Consider the following 23,158-nt stretch of genomic DNA (forward strand, 5'->3'; position numbering starts at 1 on the left):
TTTATTTTGATACAGGTCTCAGTAAGTTGTAAAAGGCCAAGTAGCTGAGGCTGTCTACTAACTAGGATCCTATCTCAGCCTCCCAAGTATTGGGATTATAAGCATGTGCCACCATGCCCAGCATCCAGGTAATAAATAATTTTTTTTTTTTTTTTGCAGTACTGAGGATGGAACACAGGAGCATTCTACCTCCAAGATACACCCCAGCCCTATTTTTAGTCTCTTTATTTTTATTTCATTTTTTTAATTTTTAATTAATTTATTTATTGTGGTACTGGGGTTCCTGGAAGCCCTTCTACCTCCAGGCTACACTCCCAGACCTATTTTATACTTTTTTTAAATTTGGAAACAGGGTCTCTTAAGCCAGCAAAGGCTGGCTTCGAACCTGCGCCATCCTCCTGTCTCCGCCTCCCAAGCTCGGGGATTACAAGCGTGAGCCAACACGCCTGGCTTCTTTATTTTTTGAAACAGGGCCTCACTGAGTTGCAAAGGGCCTGCTAAGTAGCTGAGGCTGTCAGCAAACCATGATCCTCTGGTCTTCCCCTCTCGAATGCTGGGATCACAAGCATGCTCCACCACACCCAGCTCCTCATAAATGATTTTTAAAAAGCAAACAAAAAAAAAGGTTTTAGACAAAGATCAAGATTTAAGTTTTATACATACTAAATTTGACACAACTACTAGACACCTAAATGGATATGACATTTAAGGGAGAGAAATCTGGGCTCCCTCTTGTATTGTTAGGAATTGTAAACAAATAGCTGGTATTTAAAGCCATGAGATCACCACCAAGGGAGTGTGGATAGAGAAGACAACCAAGAATTCATCCCTGAAGCACTCCAAAGTGAAGAGGTGTGTGGAGATTTTTCTCCGGGACTTGGGAGGGAGAGACCTGAGAGGGGAAATCGAACAGCTACCTGATGGGCAGCTGCCCTGAACACCAGACAGTTGGCTGATGACCAGCTGTCCTGAAATGAAAGCAACAGCTACCTGATGAGTAGCCATACTGAAATGTAATTGCCTGATAAGCAACTACCCTGAAATGAACACACGGACAATTTCCTCTTGTGCAACTGACCCAGTTTATTATTAAAACCAAGATTTTATGCCCTACACCAGTGAAATTCTTAGTAGAAAAGTGTAAAACACCAAAGAACAATAGTGAGGCACTAAGTGAAAGACAAGTAAATCACCAATCATAAACAAGACAAAAGGAAGGCCAGTGACATCACAGGTCTTGTGATTAGCCCCATGATTACAGGTCTCTAAGATCAGCCCCCTGATGTTGTGGGTGGGTCCTGGGGAGCAAATTCCGGAAAGACAATGGTCACTGCCCAGAGTTTTGGAGAATTTTACCTTTCATAGAATCTCCTTTAACTCTTTCAGGAACCTTCCGTTCCTCAGGCTTCGTCCTCCATCAGAGGTGAGAAAGGAAAGGAGGAATTAGTGAGAGAGGAGAGAAACCAAGAGAGCTTCGTGTTTTGAAAGTCAAGGGGAAAAGTATCCAGCATGGAGTGATTGAATTTGCAATAAGTTTCTGATAGGCTGACAGAGCAGGCCAAGCAATTATCATTTAGATTTAATAAGGGGGACATGATTAGTGTCCATTTCATGAACAGCTCAACAGACTAATAGAGGATGGGGTGAGGCAGGAAAGCCTGACCACAGAGGGTGGAGAGCGTCAAGCAGTAGCTCCACACACAGCGTCTAGAGTCTAATCTGACATAGCTAAGCCTCAGTGCTGTTACACAGACAAAATGTTTTTAGCTAAATTATGTTTTTCTCCCTTTCTCACAGAACATTCCACTTCAGACAAGGTAGCCATTGTCCAATTCAAAATGCCAAAGCGGGGTAGGTGGCACATATTTGTAATCCCAGTACTTAGGAGGCTGAGATCGAGGTATCTCAAACTGGCAGGCTATCAGCCTTAGCTGAGTGAGGCTCTCTGCAATTTAGCAAGACCCTGTTTTTCCAAATAAAAAATAAAATAGGGCTGGAGATATAACTCAGAGGCAGAATGCCCCTGGGTTCAATCCCCAGAAACTCAAACACACGCGCATACACACACACACACACACACACACACTTCTCTAAGAGTGCCTGTTTACAAGTTTCAGGTGTGTGTGCGCGCGTGTTGCGTGGGTGCGTGCGTGCGTGCGTGCGTGTGTGTGTGTGTGTGTGTGTGTTCGCCTGCGGGCATGTGTTTAATGGGGTCTTAAACCCAGAGGAATTTCACTTCTGACCTACACCCTCAGCCCTTTATATTTTTTATTTTGAAACAGTCTTACTAAGTTGCTGAGGGCCTAAGTTGCTGAGACATGACCTCGAACTTCTTCCTTTTTCAGCCTCCCAAGTGCTGCGGTCACAAGGTGTGCGCCACAACAGCTGGCTCCAATTTCATCTTTATCCCTCCTGTAGTCGGCCCTTGGTAATAAAGTTCATTGAGATCATAAGATTGCCCAGGCTTTCTGAGAGCACCCATTTCAGGACAAATCCCCACTTCTTTAGAACTGTCCCCAAATTACGGAACCCAAACCCAAACCCTGGTGCTTAAACATCTGCTTTCTTAGGCACCCCGCGGTTCTCCTTCATTGTAATGAGTAAAACTCCCAAGGATTCCAGTACAGGTGTGTTGTTTTAGGGCCTTTTCAGAGTTAGGAGGAACAGTGCACCTAGATAACTGGGCTGACTTCTGCTCTGAAAAGGAACAGGGAAACAGAAGGGGAGTCTGCAGAGAAACTGAATCTAAGCTTTAAGACTGAGAAATAACGGCGCGTTTCTCTGTTGAAGCAAAGCTTGACTCCTCTAATGCGGGCTCGGCCTGAGGCCGGCGGGTGTGTGGGGCGCAGGCTGGGCCTCGGGGAAGCTGGGCCTCAGCTGTGCGGTCCCGGGTGCGAGCTCCGGAGCCTCCCGGGGACGCTCCCGGTGTGGCTGCCTCAGAGCGTCAGTGCAGAGAGGAGGCGCCAGCCTGCCTCCCTCCAAGGTCTGCGGGTCCGTCCTCATTCCTCACTCCTCTTTGGTGCCTCTGTGTCAGTCTCTTCGCTAGGATACTAAGCTCCTAACATCTACTGAGGTAGTACATTCCACTTACAATTCCAAGGACGTAGAAGAAAACGAGATGCCCGCACTGGTCCTTTCTTCAGACAATACCTCCCTCCCCAGGACGGCCCTGCGTTGAGGGAGAGAGAGACAGGGGTCAGGGAATGAGAAAGCAGGGCAAAGCAGTTTGCTCTTCCGAGTCCCCGGGCTCCTCCAACTGCTTTTACATCGGATCTCTTAAATTTAGAAAAGTAATCGCAATTGGAGCTCAATTTTGTTAAGACAAAGTTCAAAACTGCCGTCTGCCACCAAGTAGGCAAACATGCACGATAACACAGAAAACTGGTTCTAAAAAGAAGCCTTTTAGTTTCCTTTGTGCTTTAAGGAAGAGGCTGGGGCGTGGACACGTGCTTTCAAGTGCGCAGGCGCAGTCCGCAACTCGTTTCATTTACTAATGGAACTTTTCCCCAGAGATCTGGTTAATATTGGAATTATTTAAATTGATATGGCTTAAGAACCCTCAAGGTGTTTTGGAGAAGCTGAAAGGTTTGCAAAAGTCCAGGGAGTTTCTTGATAAAAGGAAAATTCCACAGCTCGCCCAACGTGGGGCTCGAACCCACGACCCTGGGATTAAGAGTCCCATGCTCTACCGACTGAGCTAGCCGGGCAGCCGGCAGGCAGGCCTAATTTTTTATCTTTTGGTGATTTCTTAATTGGATTTTTTCCCCCTTACAAATTTCTATTTTTTGTTTCTACAAAATTTGCAACATACTAGGTAAGTTTTTCCGAATACTTCTTCAGAATTATTTTTTAGTAAGCTTTAAGACATTTTACTTAATTGTAGTTACATGTAAGAATCATTGATTATGTAAGATTACTGTTAGCTTATACAAGTCTATCATTACAGTATCTTGTTTCTGAAGTGTTCTAAAATCTTACTCGAGACTATACTGCACTAATAAAAGTATACTAAAATAAAACATTAACTGCCAATATTATCTTCTTTACATAAACGATCAAAACTCTAATTTCTATCTAATGGCATATGGAATTGCTACACATATGGGCACCACATTAAAAAAAAAGTCAAACCTCTAGCAGGTTAGTTTCACTAAATAGCAGAACTTAGCTCTTTTCATTAGTATGGTCTGATTAATGGAAGTTAAATCGAAGAGTGGGAATTCTGACTCAATAAGTTCTTTTTGAGTTACTTAACAATGGAGAACTATGCTTTCAGAGGTTATAACCTGTTCAAATGAAAAAAAGTTATGAGGAAAAGATCAGAAGTCTGAAACTAAAGGCAAAAAAATGTTAATTCTAAGACAAAATGGGAAGAACTTAATTTGACCAAATTATGACAAGCTGTAATAATGGAATAATCTACGGCTATACATATATATCCTGAGATACTGGTAAACCTTTCTAGATAATTAGTTCTGCAAATTTATGTGTTGGGCAGCTGAGGAAGAGATGTTTATCCTACTGTTTAGAAAGTCAAGTTAAAGCCTGATTGTAAACCTGGAGATAACAAAGAATTCTGAGGATATCTTTTTCATTTTTCTCTTTCTTTCTTTCTTTCTCCCTCTTTCTTTCTTTCTTTCTTTCTTTCTTTCTTTCTTTCTTTCTTTCTTCTTTCTTTCGCGGTACTGGGGATTGAACCCAGGGACATTCTACCTCTGAATTACACTCCCAACTCTATTTTTTTATTCTTTATTTTGAAACAGGGTCTCACTAAATAGCACAGGCTGTTTGTGAACCACTGCAATCCCCTGTCTCAGCCTCCCAAGTACTAGGATTACAAGTATGTGCCAACCACATCTGGCTTCTGAGGATATATATATATATATATATATATATATATATATATATATATATGTACACATATATGTATGTATGTATATATATGTGTATATATGTGTGTGTGTGTATATATATATATATATATATATATATATATATATATATATAATATATTGGTGGTACTGGGGTTCCTGGAAGCCCTTCTACTTCCGGGTTACACTCCCAGACCTATTTTTATACTTTTCTAATTTGGAAACAGGGTCTCTTAAACCAGCACAGCTGGCTTCGAACCTGCACAATCCTCCTGTCTCAGCCTCCCAAGCGCGGGGATTATAAGCGTTTGCCACCATGCCCGGCTGAGTATATTATTTGTAAAACAAAGTACTTAGAAGCTAAACACACTGGGCATGGAATTTCTGGAGGTACCCAATTAAAAAATAAGACAGAGCCGGGCGTGGTGGCGCAGGTTTGTAATCCCAGCATTTGGGAGGCTGAGACAGGAGTATCACGGTTTGCCGACAGCCTCAGCTACTTAGTGAGGCTCTGCAACTTAGTGAGACCCTGTTTCAAATAAAGAATAAAAAAATAGGGTAGGGGATGTAGCTCAGAGGTTAAATGCTTCTGGGTTCCATCCCCAGAACCGAAAACAAACAAACAAACAAACAAACAAACAAACAAACACACACCCCAGGAGCCAGGCATAGTGGTGCATGCCTGTAATCCCAGTACTTGGCAGGCTGAGACAGGAGGACTAAAGGTTGGAGGATAGCATCAGCAAGTAGTGAGACTCTCATCAAACTAGTGAGACCTATTTCAAAATTAAAAAATAGGGCTGGAGGTGTACCTCGGAGGTAAAATACCCCTGGGTTCAACCCCCAGTATCACAAAAAAATTATTATTCAAAATTGAGATGATTTACTAAATCATACTTTTTTTTTTTTTTTCATTACTAGAAATGGAACCCAGGGGCATTCTACCTCCGAGCTATCCTCCAGACCTATTTTTTTTTTTTTCTTTACTTTGAAAAAGGGATCCAGGCATGGTGGCGCACTTTTGTAATCCCAGCATTCGGGAGGCTGAGACTGGAGGATCGTGGTTTGCGGACAGCCTCAGCTACTTAGTGAGGCCCTCCACAACTCAGTGAGACCCTGTTTCAAAATAAAGAATAAAAAAATAGGGCAGGGGTTGTACCTCAGAGGTCAAATGCCCCTGGGTTCGATCTTCAGTACCACCAAAAAGAGTGTGTGTGTGTGTATGTGTGTGTGTGTGTGTGTGTGTGTGTGTTTTACTGGGGATTCAATCCAGGGGTACTCTACCTCTGAACTACACCTTTAGCCTTTTTTTGTTTTGCTTTGTTTTGGAACAGGGTCTTGCCAGGCCTAACGCTTCATGAGGAGGAAGAAGCAATTGAAATTCCTTTTTCCTTATATTCTGCATCCAGTTCTTCAGCAAGCTCTACATATCTGAAAACGAGCCACACATTTTCACCACTGCTACCATTCTAGTCCAACTCATTGTCTGCTCTTGATAGCCCATAGTTTTCCAACAGTATTCTTGCTCCTTGCTTTCCCCTGAGCTATCATTCTTCATACAGAAAGGAGAGAGATCATTTAGTAATTTTGTTACAAAATAATATAATTTCCCTTCTTAAAAAACTTTTGGGCCGGGCGTGGTGGCGCACGCTTGTAATCCCCGCGCTTGGAAGGCTGAGACAGGAAGATCGCAGAGGTTCGAAGCCAGCCTCAGCTACTTAGTGAGGCTCTCAGCAATTTAGTGAGACCCTGTTTCCAAATAAATTTTAAAATAGGTCTGGGAGTATAGCCCAGAGGTAGAAATCCCCTGGGTTCCACCACCCCCTGTACCAGCAACAAACAAACCATGATTTTTTAAAAAGTTGTGGGTGCTGTAGCTAGCACTCCAGGGATTAATCCTCAGTACTGAAGAAAAAAAAAAAAAAAAGAATACACACACACACACACACTCCATCACACCATACTCATAGAAAGGACACTAACGCTTCTGTGAAATTTCAAGTAATGGTGAGATTATACCCTTAAACTCCAACTCTTTCGAAGCGTGTGAGAATAAGAATGGATGTCCCCATTTTCTGACCCAAGATAGAGGGTCAGTCATACATGCACCTGTAATTCCAGTATTTAGGAGGCTGAGACAGGAGGATCGCAGGTTCGAGGAGAGCCTCAGCAATTTAGGGAGACCCTCTGCAATTTAGTGAGCTCCTGCTTCAAACTAAAAACAGAAAACAACAATAAACACTTGTAATCCCAGTACTTGGGAGGCTGAGACAGGAGGATCATAGGGTACAGGACAGCCTCAGCAAGTAGTGAAACTCTACAACCTAGAGAGACCCTGTTTTAAAAATAAAAAATAAAATAGGGGTGGGGGTGTAGCTCAGAGGTAGAATGCCCCTGAGTTCAATCCCCAGTACCAGGAAAAAAAAAATAAACAAAAACCAGGAGGTCACGGTGTAAGGGATACCACACCCCTACTGCTTTCTTTGCTCTTTGAAAGATTATATAAACATCTTTCGTCTTTAAGACAAAATAAAGCAATGGTAAGAGAAGGAAAATAGAAAAATAAAAAATTCCTAGGAAACGAAGCCGAGCAGCTTCTCAAACAACCGCTGGTTCAAGTGGCTCCAGGAACTGGACCCTTTCCCCAACTCTACCGCCAAAGCTTCTGCCCAGGCGCACTGCCCACCGCGCTCCCTGGGTCCTTTTCCCACAATCCTTTAGTCCGCTGCACGAGCCGCAGAGGCAAAGGCTATTGGTTGGAAGCGCAGCCAATGGAAAGGCCCGTTACTGGCGTGCGGGGTGCCGCGGGGGTAGGGGAAGCCTGTCGGGCCTGAAGCCCCTAGGGGAGCGGTGGTGTCGGCAGGATGAGCTCGATCGGCACCGGGGTGAGTTCTTTGTCTCCGTGTGATTGATGGTCCGGCTTCGAGGCCGGCGCTGCAGTGAACGCGAGCGACGGCTCGGGGACCCCGGCCCGGGGCGCGCCGGCCGGCCTGGGCCAGGTGGGCCGCCAGCCTGCAGGCGGCGGTCTGCGGTGCTGGGTCCTTAGGCCGCGTCTCGGCGACCCTGGCTGCCGAGGCTTTTCACACCAGCTGTAGCGAGTTTGATCGGAACAGCACTCAGGTTTGGAACCACCTTGGATTGCTGAGTCACTTTCTTCAGCTGTTTGGGAAACCGAAAGTGGAAACCCAGTGGGGTTTGGCCACTGTTCGCCCCCGGAGGACCGCCGGCGCCCTGTGCTGGGATTCCTTGTTCTGAGACCCATGCTTGCCATAGCGCGCCTTTGCAGGTGGTAGGTGCTGCTGACTCACAGGCCTTCTCTACCTTCCCTTCCCGCGCCTCCACTCAGTAGCAGTCCCTGGAAACCCTACTGGAACAAAACTAATAAGGAAAAGGGTCTGGACAGCTAGATCTGATGAAGCCTTTGACTTTTCCCTTTACTCCAGCCTCTTATGCACAAATTGATTAATTGCGCTTTTAGGGATTAATATTGAAGACCTTGAAGTGATTAGCGTCTTAACTGCTAATAACTTCATTTTTGCGGTAGTGGGGATTGAACCCAGGGTTTTGCGCTTGAGTGTTCTACCACCGAGCTTTGTCCTCAGACCTTTTGAAATTTTTATTTTGAGACAGGACCTCACTAAGTTGTACAGGCTGGCCTTGAATTTTTGATCCTCCTGCCTCAGCCTCCAGAGTAAATAGAAAGAGGACAAGAGTCTGTCTTACAAGAGTACACCACCACCCCCGGCCTACTTACGACTTTTAGGATTTTGGTGTTGGTCCTCTTGTTCTGTTACTGCTTTCTTTGTTAAATGTATTGGGTGTAAGCCGGGCGTGTTGGCGCACGCTTGTAATCCCAGCGCTTGGGAGGCTGCGACAGGAGCATGGTGCAGGTTCGAAGCTAGCCTCAGCTACTTAGGCTCTCAGCAACTTCGTGAGACCCTGTTTCCAAATAAAGTATAAAATAGGGCTGGGAGTATAGCCTGGAGGTAGAAAAGCCCCTGGGTTCCACACCCAGTACATGTAGTCTTTTACTTGTTCCTTTTATATTTTTTTGTATAGAAAATAGGTTTTAGCACACATGTGGTGGTGCACTCTAGTAATCCCAATACTTGGGAGGCTAGGACAGGAGGATCACAGGTTCAAGAACAGCACCAGCCATGTAATAAGACTCTTGGAAACCTAGCAAGACTGTGTTTCAAACATAAAAGATGTGGTCAGGCGTGGTGGCGCATGCTTGTAATCCCAGCATTTGGGAGGCTGAGACAGGAGGATCACACAGGTTTGAAGCCAGCCTCAGCTATTTAGTGAGGATCTCAGCAGCTTAGTGATACCCTGTTTTCAAATAAAAATAGAAAATAGATCTGGGAGTGTAGCCCGGAGGTAGAAAGCCCCTGGGTTCCATCTCCAGTAATACAAACACAGTAAAAGATGAAAAGGACAAGGGTGGAGGGGTATAGTGCAGAGATAAATGACCCTGGGTTCAACTCCAGGACTTCCCCCTCTACACACACACAAAAGAAAAACTAGCTTTTAAAAGATATCTATAGGTTATTTGCACTAGAGATACTGAATAATGGATTTCTCAGTGCATTTGTCCTGCTTATTCACAAGATTTCAATACTCGGCATTAAGCCCAAATACTGGTGTTCTGACGTTGCTAGCATGCAGTTAATGTTAGAAATAGTTTAATCTATTGAATTATGAGATTCTGAAGTTTTATCATACTTTTTTGGATGAGTGTTCAATTATGCATTTTGTATCAAACTGACTTTGCAACTACATTAATATAACTTTCAATTAATAGTGTTTCCTTTTAAAAACATTTTTTTTCCCCAGTACTAGGAATTAAGCCCAGGACCATTCTATCTCTGAGCCATAATCCCAGCCTTGTTTTTTATTCTTTTTTTTTTTTTTAAATAGGGTCTCAGTAAGTTTCAGAGGGCCTCACTAAGTAGCTGAGGCTGTTTTTTTTTTTTTTTTTTTTTTTTTTTTGTGGTACTGGGGGTGGAACCCAGAGGCCTTCTACCTCTGGGCTATACTCCCAGACCTATTTTATTTGGAAACAGGGTCTCACTAAGTTGCTGAGACCCTCACTAAGTAGCTGCGGCTGGCTTTGAACCTGTGCAATCCTCCTGTCTCAGCCTTCCAAACGCGGGGATTACAAGTGTGCGCCACCACTCCCGGCTCTGAGGCTGGTTTTGAACCTGCAATCTTTCTGTCTCAGCCTCCTAAGTGCTGGGATTACAAGTGTGTGTCATCTCTACAAACCTTTTAAAATACTTGCTAGCTGGGCGAGGTGGCACACGCTTGTAATCCCAGCATTTGGGAGGCTGAAACTGGAAGATGGCGGCTTGCAGACAGCCTCAGCTACTTAGTGAGGCCCTCCACAACTTAGTGAGACCCTGTTTCAAAACAAATAATAAATAATAGGCAGGGGGTGTAGCTTGGAGGTCGAATGCCCCTGTGTTCCATCCCTAGACCTGGAAAAAATAAATCCAGATACAAGTTATTGTCTTTTCTGTCCACTTGATTGTTTAATAGTCATTTAATTTCATACTGCATGTCCAAATTAGAGTTCTGGGTTTTCTCCTCCTCTTACCATTATTTTTTTCTCTTTTGTGGTACTGGGGATTGGATTCAGGTGTTTCTACCTCTCAGATACACCCTTATCTCTATTTTTTTTTTTTTATTTTAAAACAGGATCTTATCATTGTGAAGAGCCAAAGTTGTTGAGACTGGCAATGAACCTGTGATCCTCCTGTCTCAGCCTCTCAAGTACTGGGATTACAGGCTTGGTCCATCATACCTGGCTTCCTCTTGCCATTTCCTGTCTCCTGTAGTCTTTTTTTTTTTTTTTTTTTTGGTGGTACTAGCGTGGGACCCAGGGGCTTTTCTACCTCCAGGCTATACTCCCAGACCTATTTTATACTTTATTTGGAAACAGGGTCTCACTAAGTTGCTAAGAGCCTTAGCTGAGGCTGGCTTCGAACCTATGTGATCCTCCTGTCTGAGCCTCCCAAGCATTGGGATTACAAGCGTGCACCACCACGCCCTGCTCCTGTAGTCTTAATTTCAGTGAATGGTTCAATTCTAGTTGCTCAAGTGAAAAAACAACAAAAAACCAACCATGATTCATCTTTAATTTGTTTTATTTTAGCACAGAGCCAACCCATTAGCAATTTTTTTCTTTAAACTCTCAAAAGAGAGTCTTTTTCTTTCTTTCTTTTTTTTTTTTTTTTTTTTTTTTTGCGGGTCTGAGAATGGAACCCAGGGGCTTCTACCTCTGAGTGACACCCCCTGCCCTTTTTTCTTATTCTTTACTTTGAAACCGGGTCTCACTGAGTTGCAGAGGGCCTCACTAAGTAGCTGAGGCTGTCCGCAAACCGCATTCCTCCAGTCTTGGCCTCTCGAATGCTTGGATTACAAGCGTGTGCCACCATGCCCGGCTAAAAGAGTCTTTTAAACTCAAAAATTTTTTTTTATAAACTTTACAAAGATAGTCTCTTCTCGGCCAGGCATGGTGGCACACGCTTGTAATCTCAGCATTTGGGAGGCTGAGACAGGAGGATCACAGTATGCTGACAGCCTCAGCTACTCAGTGACCCTTTGCAACTCAGTGAGACCCTTTTCAAAATAAAGAATAAAAAATAGGGCTGGGGCGTAGCTCAGAAGGTAGAATGCCCCTGGGTTCTATCCCCAGTACTGCAAAAAGTAAAAAGAGAAAAGAAAAAAAGAAAAAGAAAGGTAGTCTCTTCTCTTTGTTCTCCATTCAAAGCCACCACCAATATCTTTGGAATATCTGGTTTCTGTGTGCATCCACTCCCTATTGCTACAATTTACTTTCCACGTGAAGCCTGAGTGATGTCTTAAAAACTTATTCAGATTATATCACCTTCCTGCTTATACTTTTCATTGTGTGAATGCATGCATGAATTCATTCATTTGCTTATTTATTTTATAGTATTAGAAATTAAACCTAGGGGCATTCAGTTTCTGAGCTACACTTTATGGTTCTTGCTGGTTTTGATTTTTGAAACAGGGTCTCTCAAGTTAACACACACTAGCCTTGACCTTGTGATTCTGCCTCCCAAGTACTGGGATTATAGGTATGAGTCACTATGCCTGTCTTCTCATTGCATTTAGAATAAAATATAAACTACCTACTCAAGCTTTGAAGACCCACCATAGTTTGACTCTTCTTAACCTCACTGGCATAGTGTACTCTTTTTTCAGTGTTTAAGGTTCTCAAGTTACAGTGACCTTATTTCTGTTCCTCCACTGGGCTAAGCTTATTTCTACCCTAAACCCTTAAGTAAAATGCCAGGAAGGTTCTTCCTCCATTATTGTAAGTGGTTACTTACTTGTCACTGAGATTTGACTCATGTAACTGCCCCAGCAAGGCCTTCCCTGATGAAGTAGTCTGTACTTGTTCCTTCTATCACTTAATTGTTTTATTTTCATTTTGGTTTCCTTTTCTGTTTGCTATATCTCTACCTACATTTGTATCTGGTCTGTTTTGAAAATAAAGGACTTAATGAATGATTATTTTTGTATTCCAACATAGTGACTCAAATAATAGATGCTCATTAAATGTTTGAGTGCTAAATGATTTGACCACATTTTGTGCTAGTTTGATACAAAAGATCTTTCAATTTGTTAGTGGTACAGCTAGGAATGTAAATACTCTAAGCCCGGAATGTAACTCTGGTGGAGCACTTGCCTAGCATGCCCTCCCGCCAAAAAGAAAGGGTTCTGACTTCAGTGCTGTTTCTACTGTAATGCTACCATATTAACTTTTTCAAAAATTAGTTTCAAGCCGGGTGTGGTGGTGCATGCTTATAATCTCAGCATTTGGGAGACTGAGATAGGAGGATCTCATTTCTCTGACAGCCTCAGCTACTACTTAGGCCCTTTGCAACTCAGAGAGACCCTGTTTCAAAATAAATCATTAAAAAATAGGGGCTGGGGTGTACCTTGGAGGTAGAATGCTTTTGGGTTGCATCTCCAGTACAGCAAAAAAAAAAAAAAAAAAAAAAAAAAGTTTCATGAGCTGGGTGTGGTGGTACACACTATAATCTCAGTACTTGGGAGGCTTGAGACAGGACTATCTCAGGTTTAAGATGAGCCTTAACAAGACCCTGTATCAAAATAAAAAGATCTGGGGATGGGGACATAGCTCAGAGGTAGAATGCCCCTGGGTCAATCTCCAGTACTTTTTTTTGTTTTTTTTTTAAGTGAGTTTTGTGTTCTTTGTGAAAGAAGTTCTGATCTTCTAAAACTTGCATACATTATTTTTCAGTGGTAGAGATCTAAGTTGTATAGCTTTTCTTTAGCTACAGTTGCTACTCTGACATGCTTGTTTTTTCTCTTCAAAGCAGTCTTTTTGGGATAATAACAGATTCCTGATATTTAAGTTATTTAGAGGGAAAATGTGATATGGTTGTTACTGCAAAAAAAATACATTGCTATCAGCTTGTTTTTGCCTTTTTATCCCTAGTATGATCTGTCAGCCTCAACATTCTCACCTGATGGAAGGGTTTTTCAAGTTGAATATGCTATGAAGGCTGTGGAAAACAGTAGGTAAGAAACATTGCTTTACTTGGAATAAATGTGTTTTGGCCAGGTATCAAATATCTTCATTATTTTGTATATTTTTGGTATTTAGGTTTTGTTACTTTTTATGTCTCATTGACATAAACTATTTTATGACCTAAAAATCTCAATTTATTTAATTGCCAGGTTTTTTCTTTTTCTTTTTCTTTTTTTTTGCGGGTCTGGGAATGGAACCCAGGGGCATTCGACCTCCGAGCTACACCCCCTGCCCTATTTTTTTTTGTTCTTTATTTTGAAACCGGGTCTCACTGAGTTGCAGAGGGCCTCACTAAGTTGCAGAGGGCCTCACTAAGTAGCTGAGGCTGTCTGTGAACCGCGATCCTCCGGTCTCAGCCTCCCAAATGCTGGGATTACAAGCGTGCGCCACCACACCTGGCTAATTTCCAGGTTTTTTCTTTGCCAGTTCTTTTACATCCACATTAGTTCTATACTTCCAGTTGATTCCACTTAGTTATATATTTCTCAGTGTGTGTGTGTGTGTGTGTGTGTGTGTGTGTGTGTGGTGGGTGGGTGGGTGTATTACACATACACCCACACACACACTCTGGAGATTGAACCCAGGGGCATTCTACTTCTGAGACACCCCCCCTCCATTTTATTTTTATTTGAAACAGGGTCTATCTAGGTTGATGAAAGTCTCACTATTTGCTGACACTGGCCTGGCCTGGAACCTGTAATTCTCCTTTCTTAGCTTCCCAAGTACTAGGATTACAAGTGTGTGCCACCATGCCCGGCTCTTTTGCTCTTTTCTTTTTTAGGTGGCACTGTAGATTGAACCCCAGAGGGAATCTATCTCTAAGCTATATTCCAGCCCTTTTTATTCTGTGCTAGGTATTTTTTTCCCCCCCTTGGTGGTACTGGCATTCTTGGAAACCCTTCTACCTTCAGGCTACACTCCCAAACCTATTTTATTATTTTTATTTGGAAACAGGGTCTCTTAAGCCAGTATAGCTGGATTTGAACCTACGCAATCCTCCTGTTCTGCCTCCCAAGCACGGGGATTACAAGTGTGCGCCACAACGCCTGGCTTCTGTGCTAGTTTTGTACCTTCAGTTCTCCTGTCTTAGCCTTCTAAGTACTGGGATTACAGGCCTGTGCCACCACACAGGGCTTTATGATTCTTGTTGAATAAATTTTGTAGTCAGTTATACTTAAGGATTTTCAAGCTGGGCTTGGTAGCACATGTTTGTAATCCTAGTACTTGAGAGGCTGAGACAGGAGGAATCCAGATTTGAAGACAGCTTCAGCTACTTAGTGAGGCTTTTAGCAACTTAGCAAAACCCTGTTTCCATATATAAAATAATAAATCGGGCTGGAGTATAGCCCGGAGGTAGACTGCCCCTGGGTTTAGTCCCCAGTACTGCAAAAAAAGAAAAAGAATTTTAAAAACTTAACCAAGCTGGGCATGGTGGTGCATGCTTGTAATCCCAGCATTCAAGAGGCTGAAACCAGAGGATCATGGTTCATGGACAGCCTCAGCTACTTAGTAAGGCCCTCTGCAACTCAGTGAGATCCGGTTTAAAAATAAAAAGAATAAAAAAGTAGGGCAGAATGCCGGTGGTGGCGCACGCTTGTAATCCCCGCGCTTGGGAGGCGGAGACAGGAGGATTGTGCAGGTTCTAAGGCAGCCGCGCACGCTGGCTTAGGAGACCCTGTTTCCAAATAAAAATGTAAAAAAATAGGTCTGGGAGTGTAGCCCGGAGGTAGAAGGGCTTCCAGGAACCCCAGTACCACCAAAAAAAAAAAAAAAAAAAAAAAGGCAGAGGGTGTAGCTCAGAGGTCGATTGCCCCTGGGTTCCATCCCCAGACCTACAAAACAAAACAAAACAAAAACCCTAAAGACTAAACCAGCTTTAGGATGAATTAAAAGGCTTTTTTTCCTTCCTCCTTCTTTCCTTCCAGTGTGTGAGTGTGTGTTTGTGTGGAAAATTGAATCCAGGACCTTGTGCATAATAGGCAGGTTCTCTTTCATTGAGCTGCACCCTAGAATTTCTTTCACTGTATCATCTCATTGAGATTTATTTTAGGGGAGTACACTAGGAATTGAACCTGGGGCATTCTGCCTCAGAGTTTTACCTTCAGCCCTTTTTATTTTTTTGTTTTGAAACAGGATCTCCTTGATTTGCTGAAGTTAGCCTTAAACCTGTGATCCTCCTGTGTCAGCCTTCCAAGTACTGGGATTGTAGGTGTGTGCCACCATACCCAGATTCTCATTCAGATCTTTAAAATTTATATTTACTTATTTTTCAGATACGAATAGGTTGTTGGTGTTTGGGCTCATTTTTTTCTATTACAGGTAAAACTTTTGGAATAAAGGTAGAATAGGGGATGGTTTTAGAAAAGTACACGTGTAAAATATTGAGCTTTTGCCAGGTGTAGTGATGATTACCTGCAATTCAAGCTACTCAGGACATTGGGGCAGGAAGATCGAGAGTTTGAAATCACCTTGGGCAATGGAGAGAGACCCTGTCTGAAAAAATAAAATATAGCCAGGTGCAGTGGCATATGCCTGTAATACCAATACTTGGAACGCTGGGGTAGGGGGAATCACTAGTCAAGGCCAGAATGTGGTAACTTAGACCCAATCTCAAAATAAAAATAAAAAAGGCTGTTTTATGTTTCTGAATTCAATCTGTATTACCAAAGGGGGGGAAAAAGAGCTTTTCTACTTTCTATTATTATTTTCAAAAAAATTTCAATTTTAATGCTTGATTATGTAAGTGTGTGTGTGTTACTAGGGATGGAACCCATGGGCATTCTACCTCTGAGCTACACCCCCAGCCCTATTTTTTATTCTTTATTTTTAAACAGGATCTCACTGAGTAGTAGCTGAGGCTAGCCGGGGACCTGGGATCCTCCTGTTTCAGCCTCCCATGTACTGGGATTACAAGCATATACATACCTCCAGGTAGCAAAAGATAAGATTTTAATCTTCTAGCCATGATGGCGCATGCCTGCAATTCCAGTACATGGGAGGCTAAGACAGGAGGATAGCAGATTTGAGGTCAGCCTCATGAATTTAGTGAGACCCTGTTTTATTGTACTTTTTTTGGGGTGGTACTGGGGGTGGAATCCAGGGGCTTCTCTATCTCTGGGCTATACTCCCAGACCTATTTTTATATTTTATTTGGAAATAGGGTCTCACTAAGTAGCTGAGGCTGGCTTTGAACCTGTGTGATCCTCCTGTCTCAGCCTCCCAAGTGCTAGGATTATAAGCATGTGCAACCATGCCCAGCGAAACTCTATTTTAAATAAAAATAAACTGGGTGTGGTGGCGCACGCTTGTAATTTCTGTACTAGGGAGGCTAAAACAGGAAGATCACAGGTTCTCGGTCAGCCTCAGCAACATAGTGAAATCCTCTTTCACAAAATAAAATAGGGCTTGGGGGTGTAGCTTAGAGTTACCCCCTGGGTTCAATCCCCAGTACTCAAAACAAAGAAACAAATAAGTAAATATGGCTAAGGGTGTAGCTTGGAGGTAGAATGCCTCTGGGATTGATCTCCAGTACCAAAAAAAGATTTTCATTTTCCTTTTTAATCTCATTAAAGAACCAAGATCTGAAAGGAAAGTCATATAATATACAAACTGATTCGGAACAAAAGTCTACGAAAGGGGAGACAAGAGGATCACAAGTTAGAGGCCAGCCTCAGCAACTTAACAAGACTCTTAGCACCCTTAGACCTTATTTTTAAAAACAAAAAGGGGCCAGGCATGGTGGCACACACTCGTGATCCCAGGACTTGGGAGGCTGAGACAGGAGAATTGCACAGGTTCGAAGCCAGCCTCAGCTACTTAGTGAGGCTCTCAGCAATGTAGACCACAAGGTCTATATTATTTGGAACACAGGGTCCAAATAAAATACAAAATAGGTCTGGGAGTGTAACCCGGAGATGGAAAGCCCCAGGGTTTCATCCCTAGTAACACACACACACACACACACACACACACACACACACACACAAAAACAAAACAAACAAAAAAACAACTAAAAAGGGCTGGCATGTAACTTGGAGGTAGTACGTCCCTGGATTCATTCCCCAGTACCAAAATAAGCAATCAAACAAAAACATTTATGTAGGCTGTGGGTTCTATTGCTACTTACCATGTTAAAAATACAAGCTGAAAAAATTTAGAATGACATTTTGAACATGAGTAACATGCAAGACACTATACCATATTGTACATACTTTCTTAGCACTTTTTAATGGTACTGGGGATTGAACCCAGGAGTTCAGTCCTAGCCCTTTTATTTTTTATGTTGAAACAAGGTCTTGAAAAGTTGCTGAGATTATCCTCGAACCTGCAGTCCTCCTCTCCCAGATTCTCAAGTACTGAGATTACAGGTGTGTGCCACCATCCTCAGGTCTTTTTTATTTTTCCATTTGAAACAGGGTCTCGCTAGGTTGCTGAGAGTCTGGCTGCTTGTGGAGGCTGTCGTCAAACCTTTGATTTTCCTGTCTCAGCCTCCCAGGTGCTAGAATTATAGCCAAGTACCACCACACTAGCTTGTTAACACTTTCTTTTTTAACTTATATATTTTATTAATTGGTATATGTTAGATTTTGGGGGCTTCATATGATACTCATTTATTGGGTTAGTGCAATTTGGGGTGTTTTTCCTTTCTTGTTTTTAAATGTTTTAAGGTATTTGACATGCTATAAATGTTACTCTTTGTAATTAAAGAAATTTGTTTCTATAGTTTCTTCTGTTTTTAGTTAAAAGAATGATTTTTCTTTTTGTTTCAGTACAGCTATTGGGATCAGATGTAAAGATGGTGTTGTCTTTGGGGTTGAGAAATTAGTCCTTTCTAAACTCTATGAAGAAGGTTCCAATAAAAGACTTTTTAATGTTGATCGGCATGTTGGAATGGTAAGGTCAGATTTTAAAATGTTAATCTTTGGTTTGTCTTATTTCTATTTAAGTAGCTAAAATATATTAAAATGGAATTTTAAGAATCTATTTATTAGTTGGGTTTAGTGGTGCACACCTATAATCCTAGTACTTGGCAGGCTAAGATAGGAAGATTGCAGGTTTGTGACCAGCCTCAGCAACTTAAGGAGACTGTCTGAAACTTTATAAGACCCTGTTTCACAATAAAAAATAAAATAGGGCTGGGATGTAGCTCAGAGACAGAATGCATGGGGTCACCCAAAGCTCAGGAATTAAACAAGAATTAATAAATGGAATGGCATCAAAGTAAAGAAAATAATAAAAAATCTAAAGAGAGAGCTTACAGAATGGGAGATCTGCCAGGGATGGTGGTACATGCTTGTAAGCCCAGCATTTGGGAGGCTGAGACAGGAGGATCCTGGTTTGTGGACAGCCTCAGCTACTACTTAGTGCAGTCCTTTGCAACTCAGTGAGACCCTTTTCAAAATAAAGAATAAATATAGGGCTGGGGGTGTAGCTTGGAGGTAGAATGCCCCTGGATTCCATCCCCAGTACCGCAAAAAAAAAGAAAAGAAAAGAAAAAAAAAATAATGGGAGATCTTTGCCTTTGATAGAGGCATTAGAAGATCTGTCCTAGCCAGGTATGGTGGCCCACGCTTGTAATCCCAGTACTTGAGATGATGAGACAGGAGGATCACAGGTTCATGGCCAGTGTCAGCTACTTAGATCTATTTTCAAAATAAAGAATAAAAAAGATCTGTTCCTTGGCAGAGGACTGATATCTAGAATATACAAAGTGCTTAAAAGACTCAACACTAAAAAAGCCCAATCAAGAAAGAATGGGCTATTGTGCTGGGCGTGGTGTTGCATGCTTGTAATCCACGCACTTGAGAGGTGGAGACAGGAGGATCGCACAGGTTCGAAGCCCCTCGCTTGTTTAAGAGACCCTGTTTCCAAATTTAAAAAATATAAAAAATAGGTCTGGGAGTGTAGCCCGGAAGTGTTTTCAGGAACTCCAGTACCACCAAAAAAAAAAAAAAAAAATGGGGGGGGGGCTATTGAACTAAATAGATATTTCACCAAAAAGAAATAAAAATGGCCAGTAAACGTACAAAAAATGTTCAACATCATTAGCAATCAGGGAGATGCAAATCAAAACTACCCTTAGATTCAGTCCAACACCAATCAGAATGGCAGTCATAAAGAAGTCAAATAATAAATGCTGATGAAGATGTGGGAAAATAGGAACTCTTTTTGCACTGTTAGTGGAATTGCAAATTAGTGTAGCCGCTTTTGGAGATCAGTGTGAAGATTCCATATAAACCTGGGAATAGATTCACTAAATGATCCAGCTACGCCAGGCGTGGTGGTGCACGCTTGTAATCCCAGCATTCGGGAGGCTGAGACTGGAGAATCGCGGTTCGCGGACAGTCTCAGCTACTTAGTGAGGCCCTCTGCAACTCAGTGAGACCTGGTTTCAAAGTAAAGAATAAAAAATAGGGCAGGAGGTGTAGCTCGGGAGGTTGAATCCCCTTGGGTTCCACCCCCAGACCCGCAAAAAAAAAAAAAAAAACGATCCAGCTATTCCATTCCCGGGTTATCTTTCCAAAGCGGTTGAAATCACAGTAGTACATGCATATCCATGTTTATAGCAGCACAATTCTCAATAGCCAAATTATGGAACCAACCTAGGTATCCATCAATAGTTGAACGGATTACAGAATTATGAGATATACACACAATAAATGGACAGACCAGAAGAACATTATGCTGACTGAGATTAGCCAGTCATAAAAGTGAAAGGTCATAGGTTTTCTCATGCAGTAGCTAGGGAGGGACTTCATATAATGGAGAAGTGGAGCAAACGAGGTCATCTAGGGGAGAGTGGGAGAAAAGGGGAATAAATGAGGGAAGCACTTGCATTGACATGAACATGTGTGAGAATATCAATGCCAGTCTCTGTCCTGTATGGGAAGAGGGAGAGTGGAAGGGAGCTGGGAGAAAGCCCACCATGTGCTGGTGCATGTATGTCACTATTACCATAAAGTACATTATGGTGCGAGACTATAATGCACCAATGACAGTATTTAAAAAAAAAAAAAAAAGGAATGCCACTGGGTTCAGTTCCACAAAGAGAATAACTTTTTTTTTTTTAGTACTGGGAATGGAACCCAGAAGCATTCTATCTCTGAGCTACACCCCCAGTCCTATTTTTTATTTATTTTGAAACATGGTCCCACTGAATTGCAAAGGGCTTCAATAAGTAGTAGCTGAGGCTGTGCATGAATTGTGATCCTGTCTCACCCTCCCAAAGGCTGGGATTATAAGTGTGGACCACCGCCTGTCTCCATTTATTTCTTTAACATTTAAATCAGTAGTACATTAGTGAGAAGCCACAAAAGTAACGAGTTACTGGCTATGTATAGTTAACTGTCAGAAAGGTAGCATTCTTATAACCTAATTGGTGACAGATATAAAAAACTAGGTTGCCTGAAGGAGACGATGAGGGAGTATGCAGAATTAGGATCTTGGTAGCATCACCAGTGGAGACTATTTGTGCTTGAGGCAAAGGATCTTTAGCTTTTGGTATTCTTTATGGGGATCACTGTCACAGTGCAGATATTAACAGAGAATATAGTAAGGTAGAGCACCAGGACAGGGTGCTTAGAGGAAAAGTGAGCCAGGTATGGTGGCACACCTGTAATCCCAGTATGTGGGAGGCTGAGACTGGAGGGTCACAAGTTTGAGGCTGGCCTCTAGCAACTCTAGACCCTCTTTCAAAATAAAAAGAGGCCTGAGGTATAGCTTAAAGGTAGAATATCCCTAGGTTAAATCCCCAGTACCCAAAACAAAAAGAAAGAGAAACATTTATTATTTATCTATTTATTCTTTTGCAAAACTGGAGGTTGAACTCAGGGGCATTCTACCTCTGAGCTATACTCCAGCACTGTTCTTTATTCTTTACTTTGAAATAGGGTCTCACTAGTATGTGGAGGGCTTCACTAAAGAGCTGAGGCCGGCTGCACACCTCCGGTCCTCCTGTTCCAGCCTCTCAAGTACTAGGATTACAAGTGTGCACCACCACGCCCGACTTTTGAACACATCCTTTTAATTGGCTTCATAGCATCATTGTAAATTATTCCATGCAGCTGGTATCTAAGTTGTTTGAATGACTGTTCTGCACAAGTGCTAGCTTAGTATGTATAGGACTGGTATGGAGTAAAGACATTCTATATGGATGTGACTTTGTCCAGTAAGAACTACCAGAGTGAGAGAGAGAGGCTTCTAACCCTGCTACCTGAGAAGGCAAGAAAGAATACTTGAGTGCTATGTACCAAGTTGTGAGCTCATTACATAAATTATCTCATTTAATCGTAATAATCCGGTGAAGGAAATATTAATCCTAGTTTTATTGATGAGAAAACATACACAGCTAGTAGGGGAAAAAACTGGGATTCAAACTGGAATCTTTGTGTTACTGCAGAGCCTACTCTGCAGTGACACCTTGTAATACCCATTCTCTTTGCTGACAGGTGTGTGTGTGAGAGTGTGTGTGTGTGTGTGTGTGTGTGTGTGTGTGTGTGTGTGTGTGTTTTACTGGGGATTGATCCTAGGGGCATTCTACTTTCTACTTTTGTGTGTTGAGGATTGAACCTTAGGGGCATTCTACTTTTGAGCTATACTCCCAGCCCTATTTTATGTTTTATTTTGAAACAGATCTAAGTTTTTGTTTTTTTGTGTGGTACTGGGGATGAAACCCAGGGGCATTCTACCTCTGAGGTACACCCCCAGCCCCTACTTTTTATTTTAAAACAGGTCTCACTAAGTTGCGCAGGGCCTCACTAAGTAGCTGAGGCTGTCTGTGAACCCAGATCCTCCTGTTGCAGCCTCCCAATTACTGGGATTTCAAGCATGTGCCCTCACACCCGGCTTCAAAATTTATTTTAGATAGTGATGCTTGTTAATATATATAATTATATATTGCTGGTAGTGTTGGTGCATGCTTGTAATTCCAGTACTTGGGAGGCTGAGACAGGAGGAGGATATGGGTTTCTGGCCAGCCTCAGCTACTTAATAAGGCCCTCCACAGCTTAGTGAGACCCTGTTTCAAAATAAAGAATACAATCTGGCTGGGGATGTAGCTCTGAGGTCATATGCCTCTGGATTTAATCTTCAGTACCAAAAAAAAAAAAATTATTAAAGCTGGACATGGCCAGGTGTGGTGGCGCATGCTTGTAATCCCCACGCTTGGGAGGCTGAGACAGGATCGTACAGGTTCGAAGCCAGCCTCAGCTACTTAGGCTTTCAGCAACTTAGACCCTGTTTCCAAATAAAATATAAAAAAGGTCTGGGAGTATAGCCCAGAGTTAGAAAGCCCCTGGGTTCCACCCCCAGTACCACCAAAAGAAAAAAAAACAGCTGGACATGGTGGCGCATGCTTGTAATCCCAATACTTGGGAAGCTGACACAGGAGAACCTGGGTTTGTGGACAGCCTCAGTTACTTAGTGAGGCTCTCAGCAACTTAGTGAAACCCTATTTCTAATAAAAAATAAAATAGGTCTGGGGGTATAGCCCAGAGATAGAAGGCCCCGTGGGTTCTATCCTCAGTACCACAAAACTATTAGCTGAGCTGGTGATGCATGCTTGTAATCTCAGCATTTGGGAGGCTGAGACAGGAGGATGGTGGTTCACAGATAGCCTCAGCTACTTAGTGAGGCCCTTTGCAATTCAGTGAGACCCTGTTTCAAAATAAAAGAATAAAAAATAGGGCTGGGAGTGTCA

General features: G+C 42.5%; 1 protein-coding gene across 2 annotated transcripts in view; it reads left to right on the top strand.

Moving 5' to 3' along the window:
* Positions 1 to 7,735: 7,735 nt before the first annotated feature.
* PSMA3 (proteasome 20S subunit alpha 3) overlaps positions 7,736 to 23,158 on the top strand; it is a gene marked incomplete at both ends in the record, with an annotated part of 29,783 nt that continues 14,360 nt past the window's right edge. For both annotated transcript variants that reach the window (XM_080706970.1, XM_080706971.1), the window contains 3 exons: positions 7,736 to 7,756; positions 13,369 to 13,451; positions 18,231 to 18,354. In XM_080706970.1, the coding sequence (XP_080563096.1) occupies positions 7,736 to 7,756; positions 13,369 to 13,451; positions 18,231 to 18,354 (228 nt within the window). The remainder of the gene's footprint in view (positions 7,757 to 13,368; positions 13,452 to 18,230; positions 18,355 to 23,158) is intronic.

The sequence above is a fragment of the Muscardinus avellanarius genome (assembly GCF_963383645.1).
Source record: "Muscardinus avellanarius genome assembly, chromosome: 12".
In the NCBI taxonomy this organism is placed as follows: domain Eukaryota; kingdom Metazoa; phylum Chordata; class Mammalia; order Rodentia; family Gliridae; genus Muscardinus; species Muscardinus avellanarius.